At 36.5% G+C, this 15456-nt stretch overlaps 1 protein-coding gene across 4 annotated transcripts; it reads left to right on the plus strand.

Annotated features, from left to right (window-relative positions):
- Positions 1–890: 890 nt before the first annotated feature.
- On the plus strand, positions 891–10593 carry XKR9 (XK related 9). Of its 4 annotated transcripts, none has more exons than XM_039345405.1 (4): positions 891–1298; positions 2860–3338; positions 7728–7921; positions 8564–10593. In XM_039345405.1, the coding sequence occupies exons 2-4, from the start codon at positions 3001–3003 to the stop codon at positions 9190–9192; spliced, it is 1161 nt and encodes a 386-aa protein (XP_039201339.1). In that variant the 5' UTR covers positions 891–1298; positions 2860–3000; the 3' UTR covers positions 9193–10593. The 4 variants fall into 4 exon arrangements, with proteins under 4 accessions (XP_039201339.1, XP_039201343.1, XP_039201341.1 ...); XM_039345409.1 differs by having other exon boundaries at positions 9108–10593; XM_039345407.1 differs by having other exon boundaries at positions 3244–3338.
- The last annotated feature ends 4863 nt before the right edge of the window (positions 10594–15456 follow it).

Raw genomic sequence — 15456 nt, forward strand, 5'->3', positions numbered from 1 at the left:
CAGCTAAAGCACAGCTGAGTTTCTTCATGGAGCAGAGAGGGCACATTTTAGGGAATTAGGGGCCATGAGAAGAATAAAGGCTGTTCCATCATCGAAGTACAATCCAAACAAAAATAGAACTCAAGGTAAAATTATTGCACCATCAGCAATTTGGAGGATTTAAATACATGGTTAGCCTCATATTTCCAGTGTCACAGATCAGATTAATTTTAGTATTAGGTAATTTCATAACCCAACTACATGTGGGTAGTGCCTGTGGAATTGAGTGTTGCCAGTTTATAGGACAGTTACAATGCCTACCTTGAATGGCTCAACTAGAATACCACTGCCATTAAAAGAAACCTAGTTTGCAGAAAAAAGTAAAAAAGGCTTAATTCAATTTTCATGATATAAAAAATATGCTGAGACTCAAAAAGAGTTCAGAGAAGAACAACAAAAGTTCTGGAGGACTGGAGGATAAAACATATGAAGAACAGTTGCAGGAATTGGGTATATTAATAAAAAGAAGGATTAGGGGTGACATGATAACAGTTTTCCAATCTCTCATGGGCTGCCACAAAAAAGAGAGAGTCAACCTATTCTCCAAAGCACTTGAAGGCAGGACAAGAAGCAATGAATGAAACTAATCAATGAGAGAACCAACGGAGAACTAAGGACAAATTTCCTGACAGTGAGAACAATTAATCAGTGGAACAATCTGCCTCCAGAAGTTGTGAATGCTCCAACATGAGATTTTTAAGATGAGATTGGACAACCATTTGTCCCTTCCAACTCTGTTATTCTGTTACTAAGTTATCACAGATGGAATCAGATTAAATGATTTATGAACATAATAATTCAACTAAAGGAATGATTATTCAATTTTTCTTTTGGTGCCTTTGAGTCGGTGTTGACTCTTGGCAACTGCCTGGACTAGTTCCTGCAGTTTTCAGAAGTTGTTTGCCATTACTTCCTTGCTAGATATGAGAGAGAGAGAGTGTGTGTGACTGGTGCAGAGTCAGCTGGCTTTATGTCCAAGGTGGGACTAAAACTTACAATCTCCCGGTTTCTAGGCTGAAGCCTTAGCCACTGTATCCAAATACCAGATGATTATTTATTTAGATTTGTTTGTCACCCATCTTGTCTAAAGGATCACATGGCTTGTGGATAAAAGCAGTTTCACTTTATATTTTGCCCACACCCAAACCTCTTCTGGGTGTAGACTACAAAGTCCAACTATGCAAAACATTAATAGTTTCTTTCTATCGAGGATATAGAGTTTTCTACTGAAAATGTATATCTACCTGGCAAGTTTTAAGGTAAAACTTTTTATTAAAATATTGTTGAGATTAATTAATTACCTGGGTGGTATCTAAACAGTTTATTCTGTAACATTATAGAAAACAATTTATACTATTAGGAGGCCTAAAAAACTGACTTCACTGGGTATGTCAGATGAAAAAAAGTATTAATTGATCAAAAGGAAAATTACATTTATGTTATCCAGAATATTTGTCTGTAGTTGTATTATCAGGCCAACAATGTATATTTGCTTGATCTCTGATGAATTTTTATTTTTCTCTGTGGAATCTTTATATTGGTTTTCAATGTTAACCACAGAATTACATAATTCTCAATGGAAGTGTAAATATCCACAAAGATTTTTTTTCTCTTGGATTCTTTTCTCCAAGCATTGATTTCACTTTCAACTTTTCTGAAATGACATGCATGTTTAGAAATAGCATACAGTATAATAATTTACCTTCAAACTGGACATTTCTTATATTTTACTCAATATTAACTATAATTACTCAATAAGCAACATAGTAGCCTGAGAATCCTTGCAAGGAGCTTTTAATTGTTTGATTTAGAATACCATAAAGTCAATTTACCTAGCAGTTAAGGTCTGGAAAGACAGAAGTGACCATCTCTTTTCAAAGAATGTTTAAGTCAAGAAAGCAGAGATTTATCCAATTCCTTTCTGTATGAATTTTGCTTATGCGTGCCTTCAGACCAGTTCTAACTTCAGGCAACTGTCTGGATTATATTGGCAAGATTTTCAGAAATGATTTGTTATTGTCTTCTTGCCAAGGCTGGGAGAGAGTAACTGCACTAAGTTTATCAAGTTGACTTCCTGTTTCACAGTCTCTCAGTTTTCAGCCTGATGCCTTAAGCTTTATACCAAATCAATTCTCTTCTGCCTGGCAATTGCAGTAAAATCAATTGGTTTTATAGTACTTAACAATTAAATAGATTTATTAGAGCATATATTTTTATGCAAGTGTTAGAACTCAAGTTAAATAATGTCAGGCAGGCATTAGAACATTGCAATAGCCCAATCCTCTAAGGAAAGGGTTAGGCAGATAGTAGAAAGAGTAGGCAATATTGTAAGAACATAATGTTGCAAAAAAGTATTTCTGGGACTTTCCACATAACATGGCTTACTTGGGAAAAATGCCCAGTTTGCTTGAATCTTAAAGACAGGATTGCCTTTCCTAATATATGAGAAATATGTTGTCTTCCAATAGCATTTATGTTCCATCATGTATGCTTTACTTTTAATCTGGAATGCCTTTTAATTTTTTTTAGAGAATGTAGAGGCTTTTTATACAACCAAGTACTTAAATGCCTTAGGGAATTATGGGAAGTAGAAAATAAGATTTCCACCAGGACTCAAAAAAGTCTCCAATTTTTCTTTTTTCATCTACTCAGTTAGTGTATTTTTCCTGAGGAAATATCTTCTTGAGCTCAGTTAAAACATGCATAGGATTACACATTATCATAAGCTTTCATTCCACAGGTTGCCCTTTTACAGTTATTGAAATTGATAATTGTTTTTTATAAACCTCTGAATAGTTACTAATTACTTATTTTTTGCAGGACTCATAAGGAAGAATTAACCTTACCAGCATCTTTTAAACTACATGCTGTTACTTTCTCAATGACGTCTTAGTGGTCAAACAGATTTTATAATATACTTATGATCCCGACTTTTTAGATTAACCTGCTGTTTTGACCAACATGTTTCATTCTACTAAGAAAAACATTTTGAATTGTTTTATCTGCAATGAAGTGGTCAGTTGTGAAAAACAACAAAAAAGATTTACTAAAGTAGATTGTGTTCTTATTATTTTTGGGCTTGTGGTTTATATATCTGATGTTGGAACAGATCTCTGGACGGCAAAGAACTTTTTGTGTGAAGGCCAGTACTTGAAAGGCATCCTAATACTGTCCACAGGACTGTTTTCATCAATAATTATTCAGTTTTTCAGTTGTACCTGGTTTAAAGAAGATGAGACTGAAAAGCTTAATTGGAAGTTTTATCTATTCCATTCTTTATGTGGTGGAATTTTTACACGGTAAGTGCTAAATTTTAACCTAGAACAGATATACAATATGTATAAGGGCATTAAGTGAATTTTTATAGATAGTGGTGATGTTAACACATAATGTGACTGCTTGTTGAATTTTTCACACATTTTAAATTATTATTCCTACCTGTATGAACCAGTTTCTGTAAATAATTGCTTCATTGAGTTCATAATAGGTTTGGGTAAAGGAGGCACAATATACTTGGTACTTCAGTTTGACATCCAAGGCAATGATCTGCCTTGGGCTCAAAATGAAGATGACATGCTTGCTTTCACAAAGTGTGGAGGCAGACCCAATCTGTTTTCAGCTGGTTGCTTTGCTTAAAGGCAGCTGTCTTCTATGCATTAACTGCATTATGTGAAGAAAACCACCAAAGGGCCAATAAAACAGGTTACAGTGGAAGACAAAGGTGTTTGTTGCACTAATATACAAGTAGAGGCTATTAGGTGTATAGTACCAGAAATCTGTATGTCAGCAGCATCTGAAAGACCATAAATCACATGTTTCTTTCATTTCTTTTATTTTGTTTTTTTATTCATTCAGTTCTTACATTATTGTTGTTAGAGTTCACCTATTCTGTTAGTTGATAAAAATTGTAAAGGTTTAAAATTAAAATTAAAATCCATATAACTATTCATACAGTATCTATAAGACAATTTATATTTATCTAGCTTTCAGGAAGTAGAATCAAATGTAACTCATCTCCTTTTGTTGTTGGTTGAGAAGTCGTGTCCGACCCATCACGACCCCATGGACAACGTTCCTCCAGGTCTTCCTGTCCTCTACCATCTTCTGGAGTCCATTTAAGCCTACTGCTTCAGTGACTCCATCTAGCCAACTCATTCTCTGTCATCCCCTTCTTCTATTGCCCTCAATCTTTCCCAGCATCAGGGTACAATAAATACATTACCTTATGAGATTCAGTGTAAGGCTAAGTCCCAAACTAATTTCTAAGCTGTAAATTTATCCACATTTCTGTAGTCAGTCTGAAAACACAGCTTGGAAAACAACAAGCTCATATGAATGAATGATATAACAGCCTGATTTATTTGACTTATTTTTTCTGGATTTCACAATGGTTAGATGCTAGAGCCAGATGGTCAATGTTTTTGTTTGTTTTATGAGAAAAAAATCCTGTAGGGTTATTCTGAAGGATAAATACATATCCATATAACATGAAAGTAGTGTTATTTTGACAGAAGATAGACTTACCTATTGTTTCTGTCTGCACAGGAGGCATTCTCAAAGCACAGGAATCAGTTCTGGGATGTTATTTCACAGCTGTATTCTTGCTTTTTAGTAATATTTTCTGTTGAAGGAACATTGTTTCTATGGTGGAAGAAAATGGCACTTTCATCTGGTGCAATATAGCATTTCAGATAAACTGTCTTTATCTCTATTTAGCTGCTATTACCATGATGTTCTACCTCTCCACTCTAGAAATGTTCAGAGAGAGTAAGATCTGTGTTTCTGAACATTGATAATTAAAGCCATTCGTTGAAATGTCATAAAACATACAGTCAACACTCTGGCAGCTGCAAAGAGATACTACTGTCTATTTTTCTATATGATGAAAGGCATTTAACTCAATAGTGCAGCTGTTTTGGGACTGAGTAAAACAATGAAAAGCTGGCCATTGCTGGGAATCATATATTTTTTAAGTATGTGAATGGAAGAAAGGCCCCTATGCTGATTTAGTGCTATCATCCCTACTTTATGTATTAGCTGGTTTCTCGCGCTGTTTCTACCTATGATGCAAAAGCTTTCTTCTTGGAAGGATGCCTAATCAAAATAAATCCAGCTGCCTGCGTTATAATTGGGGGCTCTTGATCTACTAGTACATCAGCAGAGTCTGATGTAGGGATCAGACTTAGATCTATGGTTTCTCTATTGGCAATCAGACAAACATCCAACACAAATGAGAAAAGGAGGCATTCCACCTAATAACAGACTATTAAAGTCATTAGCAGACTATTAAAGTCATAATACTCTGCAATCAATAGCCATGTGTTTCACAGTGTGGTTGCATATATTTGTTTTTTTAGAACACCCAACCTTTCTAGTGTACATTGCAAATAGAAATGGAACACAATTTTCATTTAACTTAGAGATGCAATAACCAGAACTGGTGTATATACAGTATATCACAATAAATGAAGGCCCTTCTGTATGCAAGAGGAATTATATTATTCCTGTTTATATCCCAACGGGGAAAAAAGGGACAATATGCCTTTAGCAACTGGACTGTAAAAACAAAAAATTGAATCTCAAGCTTTGTGATGCAAGATGTGTGAAAGTATATATGTGGATGGATGGCCGGGCCCAATTGGAAGGACTCCTTCAGAAGTCAAAAATACAATCACAGAGCATTGTTTAAAGCAGACTGTTAAATACTTCCTGCAGGTTATCATTTCACAAACCACAGCAACACAGGAGTTTTTTTTTAAAAAAATAACAAGTTCCTACTTTATGAGGTAGAAGAAAAGTTCCTAAAAACATGTCTGATCTTCTAGCACAGTGGTTCTCAACCTGTGGGTCGGGACCCCATTTGGGGTCGAACGACCATTTCACGGGGGTCACCAAACAACGCAGTCTGCCATTTTTCCCCTTTTCCTTAGCTGTGCTACTCCCTTTTATTCTATTGGCTTTTGAAAGCCAATAGAATAGACTCTCTTGAATAGAGTCTAATTCTATTGGCTTTCAAAAGCCAATAGGAATTGTCCAGGCTGTCTCTGCCCTGCTGAGCCCGCCAAAAGTCCCATTCTGCAAACGGTGCTGCACCAGTTGAGTAGTCCTCAACTTACGACCGGTTGAGTAGTCCTTGACTTACCACCAGTTGGGGGTTGTGGCATTAAAAAGGTTGAGAACCACTGTTCTAGCACAAGGGTGTCAAACTCAATTTCACTGAGGGCCGCATCAGCATTGCGGTTGTCCTCGGGGCGGGTGGGTGTGGCCTGGGTGGATGTGGCCTACTGGGTGGGCGTGGATGGAGTGGTGTGGCCTCCTGGGTGAGCATGATTTCGGCAGGCAGCGGGGCGCTCTCCTCACAGCACCGAGAGGTTGAGCTGGCTGGTGCGAAGGTCGCCAACTTTGCACCTTGCTGCCTGCTGAAACTGGGCAGGCTGGGGGCTAGGCAGCATTGCACTTCTCATCAGATTTGCGCCACCCAGCTCAGCTCTTGGCGCTGTGAGGAGAGCGCCCCGCTGCCTGCTGAAACCGGGCAGGCTGGGAGCTGGGTGGACTTGCGTTTCTTTTTGGATTTGCGCTGCCCAGCTCAGCCTCTTGGCGCTGTGAGGAGAGTGTCCCACTGCTGCTAAAACCCCTCTCCCAGAGCCCATCAAGCTGGATAAGTGAAGTAGGTGAGGGCCATTTGCTGGCCACTTCCAGGCGATGGTGCATTTCCTCATTCCTCGTAAAGGATGATATCTTCCCAGCATGCACCCAGGGGGTGGGGCCGACGCGGCAGGGGCTGGTTCCTCACTGTTTCCAGACGGCCTTGTGGAGCTAAGACTGAATGCGCTTCAGCATAGATGGCCACCACAAAATTGTACATTGGCTCCTCGCCGGCCTGGGCCAGGGCCAAGGCAGCGGGGGCCGTTCCCTCATTGTTTCCAGGGTGGCTTCGCGGGGACATGAAACCACTTCGCGGGCCGCATCCAGCCCCCGGGCCTTGTGTTTCACATGTCTTTTCTAGCACCTCAGTACTGCCATCTATTGGTGATTTATAGCAATAAAGGCAGTATTTGTAATTCAACTTTCAGCATCAAGCAAATATCAGCTAATTCATCTTCCTTTTAAAAAAATGTTTGGGATGGGGCAGGGAGGAAGAGTGGTGAAATGGCCATCTGGCCATTCTTGGGATTGCTGTAATAATAGAAACATCTGTGTTAAAATTTTATTTATTTCATTTGAAAGATGTGTATGGCAGTCTATACTGTTATATAAAATAACTGTGTGGCTTACAGTAAATAGATAACAAAACACAAAAATTAAAAGATTTCTAGTAGCTGAAAGAATGCATGTTCTAATGGTTAAAGAGAAGAGAAATAGAAAGATACATGGACAGAAAGACAGAAAAGCAAGTATGGGCAGTTTTGTATTTCAAGGAAAGGAGAGATTGTGGGTGGATATTTTCTTCCCTAACGGATATAAAAACTTCAAGCTGTGAAAGACTGAATAGAAAAACAACTGGAAGGAAAAGATTTAGGAGCTTTTTCTCCTAGTAGTGGCCTTCTTAAAAGTCTCACTTCCATGGCTGCTTTTTAGTAAAACAAAACAAAACAAAACAAAACAAAACCCTGGAAGTTGATCTATGTCTAATTCTCTATATATTTAGCTTTTTACTTTAAAGAGAGGTTTTTTTTCTCTCACTATAGATACTGTTTCACATTAAAATTTGGATATGAGGCTGCATTTATATCAAACAGTTCCACCAACAACAACTTATGCATCAGTGCAATGGCTGATATAAGTATGCTTCAGGTATTTAAAGCCTTCTTGGAAAGCACACCCCAGCTTATCCTTCAGATCCACATTGTGATGGCATCTGATGATTCTTCTTTTTATCAATGTAAGTTTAATCTGTATCAAAATGCAAAGCAATGCACTTATTTAAAAATAGTTGTCTGCAATATTACAATAAAGATCAACATTATGATTTGCAAAATGTAATAAATTACCTTGAAAAGTAATTAATATATTTTAATATTTGTGTAATTAAGTATTAAAATATAAAGCCTTGGTCAATTTTAAAAAGACTTTATCTGGGATAAACACTTTTACCAATGAGGGTGCCTTTGAGGAAGGAGATTATTGGGCTGGTAGCTAATTCTTAGTTTTCTTCTGCTTTACTTCAGGTACACACAGGCACCTAAAGACTGTTTTTCAAAATTAGCTGTTTATTTTGATTTTGTTTTTAGTTTTATATTGGTTATAAACCACTTTGGGAATATTGTCACCTCAGAAGGTTGCCAATGAATTTTAATAATCATAAATGTCAGTCCTCAGATCAAGGCAACATGAACTATGGCTGAAGATCCCTTCAGAAGCCATTTCATTAGTGTAAGTTGATTAGTAGAGCTTTTAGAGTAGACAAAGTAGTTCGTGGTCCTGTGTTATCCACCTTTTTTTTTTTTTTAAAAAGTGTTTTAAAAAAAATTGGCAACTTTTTTGGCCTGAACTAACCCTCGATATTTTTTGCTTTCTTTTAAAGATGTTTCCATCGCTTTGTCTTTCTGCAGCATTTCCTGTGCAACAGTGAACTATCAGATAGTTTTGCGAAAATCTCTGCCTGATAAAAATGAATTTAGTGGGGTATTTTGCAAACTTATATATCTTGTCTATAAACTGATGACATTAACTTCTTGGATACTTACCATTATTTTACTCACAATGTTGAACATTACAGGTTCTATTGTTCTGCTAATTTTTCTTTGGTTTGGGAATCTAAGCTGGGTGACAAAGCAAAACACTGAATTTTGTAAATTTAAAGCAACAGAATATGTTTACAGAATGATTGTGGCAATTATTCTCATTTTTACCTTTTTTAATATCAAGGGAGAAGACACAAAAATTGTCCAAATTGTTTATTATGTTTTTCGAATAATTGTAAGTGTAATTATACTGTGCATATGTGGGTACTGGAAATCATTACTTGATGAAAAAATATATTTGTCAACATGGATTGTTGCAACTGTAATCTTCCTAATATTAGGTATTATTTTTCTTATTATATATTATACCCTTTTTCATCCTAGTACCTATTGCACACAAGACGAAGTTGATGGACCAGGAGTAGAAAGAAAAGAACCCTGCAGATTTAGTAAATTTCTGATACAATAAAGGATGCTAGATTTGGTCTGAAAAAATCTGTATGATTGTTAGATGGCAATATGTAGTTTTGGAAACTTTGGAACAGTGTTTAAAAGTCTGATTTTTCCAGACATTCAAACCTATTTTGCTCCTTGACATTCAGGTAGGATCAGTATGTTTTTCATTAATTTATTTTCATCGGATCTTTTTTCTCACTCTCAGCTGACAACCCTCCTCACAGACTTGTTGTGGAGAAAATAAAAGAAGGGGGTATTGTGCATGCTATCTTGGGCCAAGCAAAATATAAATCTAATTAATAAATAATGGGAAGATGATACATGGTCCTCTCAATACTGTCACTAGTAATCTTTGCCTTTTAATGTGAAGATTGAAAGAATGAGTACAGGTAGTTCTTGACTTACAACAGTTCATTTAGTGACCATTCAAAGTTAAAACAGCACTGAAAAAAGTGACATGACCGTTTTTAACACTTACAATGATTGCCGCATCCCCATGGTCACATGATCAAAATTTAGAAGCTTGGCAACAAAGTCATATTTATGATGGTTGCATAAATATGGTTGTTTAGGATCACAGGGTCATGTGATTACCTTTTGCAACCTTCTGACAAGCAAAGTCAATGGGGAAGCCAGATTCATTTAACAATTGTGTTACTAAGTTATCAGCTGCAGTGATTCACTTAACAACTGTGAAAAGAAAGGTCATAAAATGGGGCAAAATTCATTTAACAACTGTCTCACTTAGCAACAGAAATTTGGGACTAATTGTGTTAGTAACTCGAGGACTAAGTCGAGATCTAAAGTAGGGACGTAGGACTCTTGAATGTCCCCAAGATCCTTTCAGAGACCACAAAATCATTATTTGCCTGCTTATGTTGAAAAATAATACAATTTTAAAATCATGTCAACAAATGTAACAAATGGTAGTGTTAGCTTATGCATCAATTTTAATTTTAATACAGTAAATATAGATAAATATAACCCATACAGACAAAAGCCCTTTTGGGTCTTCCATAATTTTTAAAAGTGGGAAGGGGTCCTGAATGAAAAAATATTGATCTATGACTTCCTCTGGGAACTCAAGAAGTTGTTTTGCATGTTATTCAATGTTAAAGCCATAATAGCATTTGTTTAATTTTGCCTACCATGTGTCAAAAACCTACTATATTATATGATTTACAAAATATAAATGTTTCACAAGAGATGGGAACTAATAGTGAACTAATGTTGTAATATTGTATTAATCAGAATTCAATTAGAGGGAATAATATGTGAATATATGGGGTTTTATATGATGCACCTTTTTAAAAGTCTTGATTGTTCTGTGCTTTGTGGGGTTTTTTTGTCTTGGATTTTTTTAGAGTTTTGTATCTTGACCTTGTTTTGAATAAAATAAAATATATAATAAAAATATTGTATGATTTACAAATTATTGTGGGTGAACCAAGCCCACTATTATTTATTTAACAAACTATTATTCAGTAATGATGCAGGAATTTTCTCTCTCCCCCCCCATTGCCTGTTTTATGATTATCAGAAAATGAATTTGGTGAAAGGAACAAGGTTTTCTCTTATGCTCATCAGGATGGAAGATTCCTGAGAATCATTATTTTAAAAATCTATCTGTGGTTTAGTCCAGCCAATTTAATTTCCATTTCCGCCATGTAATTTCTTGATTTCACCACATGAGGGCTCATTTATTAGAACAAGGAATAGATAAATACAGCACAGAGCTCTAAATTTACAAGCATTTCTTGCAAACAAACAATAAATCCAAGGTTGTACTGCATAGGTATTGAAAAAAAGACATTTTAATATTTACTGATCATTTTTAATTAATATCAATCTACTTAAATAGTAGCATGAGCATGCATATCATTAACAGAAGTATTTCAAATATAAGTTGCCCTTTGCAAAATTAAAATGGTAAAAGATTTTGGAGTTTTTATTCAGCTGTATGTGCACCTTAACTATGTCCACCTTAAAATTTAGCTGCCAATCTGTCAGTGGATTGTGCTTGACCTTGTCATTTTAATCTATCTGCAAATTGAAAACAAATGCATTCCCGCCCCAGCTCCAGGTTGGCCATGACATCCTGCAACAAGTATTTTAATAAGTTAAATGAAAGATAATAAACTATTTCTTCCTGTTTTGACTACTGTCAATGCTATGGATGAGGGACAGGATTCCGTAGTATTATTTGAATTACCCTGCTGGGCTCAATTGTGACATCTGGTGGTATTTGTGAGTTTACCCGATCTGTGACAGAGGGCCTTGATTTATGAAGCTGTAATTGGCTTTCCAATAAACATTTGTCAGTGTAATGTACCCAAAGCCTGCTTTATATGATCATATAAAAGAGCACTTAACTTTCAGCAAAGAATTGTCTACCATCAAAAACACTCCATAAAGGATGGAAATTTATGAAGACTTAAGTACTAAAGAGTAATCACTGGAAGGTCAAAGTTCATACTAAATGGTTAAGGCATTGAGTTCTGTGCAGTGGTTATTCCTTATATATATATATATATATATATATATATATATATATATATATATATATATATATATACGTGTTGTACCCTAAATCCTGGATTTGTTTCTTTTTCTTGTTCCTGGTGTGAATGTGACCATATATTTTAAACATAAGTTACTAACAAAATACTTTGTGGGTAATTAAGATGACAAGGGTAACATGAGAGGAAGTATATAGATGATTCAATGAAAATAGATTTATTTAGAATTGCAGTTGGCTTTCATAGACCTGCATGCATTTCTGGAGGGTGAAGAGTTATATAATTCAAAGCTTACTACTAGCTATAGCTTTTGAAAAGGTCTGTTTGACACTATTGCAGTATTGGTAGACCCTGATTAGGAATAAAGGCCAAGTTAGGCCTAGTCCATGCCATGCTCCAAGGCAGTTCTAAGATAATCTTAGATAAGTTTGTTAATAACTTAGTTGAGGGAATAGAAGGGGAACTTATCAAATTTGCAGATAACACTAAGCTGGCAGGAATAGCCAACACCCCAGAAGACAAGCTCAGGATCCCACAAGATCTTGACAGACTTAAACAATGGGCCCTATCCAACAGCATGAAATTTAATGTGGAGAAAAGCAAGATTTTACATCTAGATAGGAAAAACCAAAGGTATAAGTACAGATAAGGCGAAACCTGGCTTAAAACAGTCACTGTGAGAGAGACTTTGGAGTCCTAATGGACTATCACTTAAATATGAGCCAACAGTGTGCAGCAGCAACCAAAAAGCTAATACAATCCTTGATTTCATAAACAAAGGGATAGAGTCAAGATCATGTGAAGTATTAGTAACGCTTTATAAAACCTTAGTAAGACCACATCTGGAATCCTGCATCCAGTTTTGTCACCACATTACAAAAAAGATGTTGAAACTTTGCAAAAAGTGCAAAGAAGAACAACTAAGATGATTAAGGACCTAGAGACAAAAACATATGAAGAACGATTGCAGGAATTGGGTATGGTTAGTCTAGAGAAAAGAAGGACTAGAGGTGACATGATAGGAATATCTCAATATTTGAGGGGCTATCACAAGGAAGAGGAGTCAACTTATTTTCCAAAGCACCAGAAGGCAAGACGAAAACAATGGATGGAAAGTAATCAAGGAGAGAAGCAACCTGGAATTAAGGAGAAACTTCCTAACAGTGAAGACAATTAACCAGTGGAACAGCTTGCCTTCAGAAGTTGTAGGTGCTTCATCACTAGAGGTTTTAAAGAAAAGATTGGATATCCACCTATCTGAAATGGTATAGGGTCTCCTACTTGAGCAAAGGGTTTGACTGGAAGATCTCTAAGGTCCCTTCCAGCTCTTTTCTGATTGATATCTTAAACATTGCCTATTAATTTGAACAAGGACCCATGTTTTGTCATTAAAAGTATTTATACATTATTCAAATAATACTAGAACAAATAATCTAAACTAAGGCTCTAATCTAGAATATTTAGACCAATCTTTGATGATGTTATTAGTTTGGGTAATGAAACATCTGCAGGAAAACAAGCAAGCACAGAGAGAACCAAGGACTCCTCAGTCTTTTGCTAGGAAAGTGCAGGTGATAATATCAAGATGTGGCAGAGATCGCAACCCCGGAATTCTCCTTATAATTGCCTTATAAACGTATCAAGGAGAGATCTAACCTAGAACGAAGGAGAAATTTCCTGTCAGTGTGAACAATTAATCAGTAAAATGGCTTGAAGCTGAAAGTGCTCTATTGCTAGAAGTTTTTAAAAAGAGATTGGACAGCTATTTGTCCAGAATAGTATAGGGCCTCTTGCATGAGCAGGGGTTGGACTAGAAGACCTCCAAGGTTCCTTTCAACTCTGTTATTCTGTTAAAAGAAGGAAGGCTGACATATGTTCTTTGCAACATTTCAGAAACATATTATCAATAATAATGCTAATGATTCCAACCGTACAGTATTCGGATGTACCATTGTGTTAAGCATCATAGGCTGTGCAGGGAAAAATATATGTATTTGTGTAATTATAACATTCAAAGTTTGGAGAGGAGAGGAGACCCTTCCAGATATCACCGTGTCAGTGTAGAAATGTATAAGAGCGTTCAGTTAACAACATAGTCAGGAATACCAATTGTACAGAATTATAGGGAGGAGCATATGTGTTTGGCCAAATTCAGATTCTCTTTCTTGTCAGACCTTCCTGTCAATGCTGGGAGATAGTAGCCATGTGTCCTCACTTCTCCTCTATGCTTAAGGATTTACAGCCTCTGTAATAACAGGACTATGGCCAGAGCATAGACCAGGGTGTCAAATTGGCAGTCTATAGGCCGGATGCGTCACACGCAGGCCACACCCACCCCACATCATGATCACGTGACGCGATCGAGTTTGACACCCGTGGCATAGACAGTGACATAGGATATGAAATATAGCTGCTTCAATTATCCCAAACAGACATTAAAGCAGATCCCTGGGGAATTTTAATTTACAAAGAAAATTGAATGTTCACCTAGTTATATGCAAACTAATTATTTTTTTTCTTTCTGGCATAGGAGCTGCCTTAAGAAAGAATTCTCTTGTTCCCTAATTTGAGATGAATGTTTATCCAGACTGCCAGTGGAACTGACCTTGCTTTAAGGATTACTTATTCAGTTATATAACACCGAACACAACAGCCAGGTAGGGCACAGTTGTGAGAAATAATTCCCTGAACAGCATGTAGAACATTGTTTGGGTTGGCCTTTCCAAATTTCCAGTCACACTATATGGGTTATGTTTGAGCATATGGCATGGAAGCATTGTTTCTGCTGATTGCGTTCACTGTGGAATCGACTTGCAAAGAGAGCTTTTAGCTAAACACAGAAATATTTAAGAAAAAAAAATCCTAACTGACATTTATGATTAGGCATCGCTTACATAAAATGTGATTCAATGTATTTTGAAACTTTTAAATTGCCTTACACAAGTATGAGCAAAATTCCAATTTGCTCAGAATCTGTTCATGACAACAGGAGAAAGCCAAAGTCTGCCATGGTGGGAAATGCCCAGTCATGTCTTGGATGAACCAGGAGAGGTTCCATTGCTTTCAAAGCTGATTTGAACCAAATTATCATGAATTTGTTCTGTGTTATTTTATAGCAGATGATTTTATCTTCCATTCTTAGTCTGCCTTGATTTACTTCTACTATCCATTTTTAACAAATGTTTGGTAGGGTTTTTTTTTTAAAAGAAAGAAATATGAAATAAGTTATAGATTTTACACTTAAGCAGGAAAAACCACATGTACAAGTACACATTAGGTGCAATCTGACTCAAAAGCAGTAACTGTGAGAGGGATCTTGGAGTCCTACTGGACTATCACTTAAATATGAGCCAACAGTGTGTCGCAGCAGCCAAAAAAGCTAACGCAATCCTTGATTGCATAAACAAAGGGATAGAGCCAAGATCACGTGAAGTATTAGTAACTCTTTATAAAACCTTAGTAAGACCACATCTAGAATACTGCATCCAGTTTTGGTCACCACATTATAAGCAAGATGTTTAGACTTTGGAAAGAGTGCAGAGAAGAGCAACTAAGATGATCAAAGGCTTGCAAACCAAAACATATAAAGAACAGTTGCAGGAATTACGTATGACTAGTCTAGAGAAAAGAAGGACTGGGGTGACATGATAGCAGTGTTCCAATATTTGAGGGGTTGCCACAAAGAAGAGGGGATCAACCTATTTTACAAAGCACCAGAAGGCAGGACAAGAAACAATGAATGGAAACTAAATCAAGGA

The sequence above is a fragment of the Crotalus tigris genome, unplaced genomic scaffold (genome assembly GCF_016545835.1).
Source record: "Crotalus tigris isolate CLP2741 ecotype Arizona unplaced genomic scaffold, ASM1654583v1 scf7180000017952.28453644438:3035480, whole genome shotgun sequence".
Taxonomy (NCBI): domain Eukaryota; kingdom Metazoa; phylum Chordata; class Lepidosauria; order Squamata; family Viperidae; genus Crotalus; species Crotalus tigris.

What these genes read in the sequence shown, in the direction of transcription:
- XKR9 (XM_039345405.1), top strand. Translation starts at nt 3,001, where the DNA reads ATGTTTCATTCTACTAAGAAAAACATTTTGAATTGTTTTATCTGCAAT. An exon ending in TGTGGTGGAATTTTTACACG is followed by an intron (nt 3,339 to 7,727) that starts GTAAGTGCTAAA and finishes CTCTCACTATAG; the next exon opens with ATACTGTTTCACATTAAAAT. An exon ending in TGATTCTTCTTTTTATCAAT is followed by an intron (nt 7,922 to 8,563) that starts GTAAGTTTAATC and finishes TTTCTTTTAAAG; the next exon opens with ATGTTTCCATCGCTTTGTCT.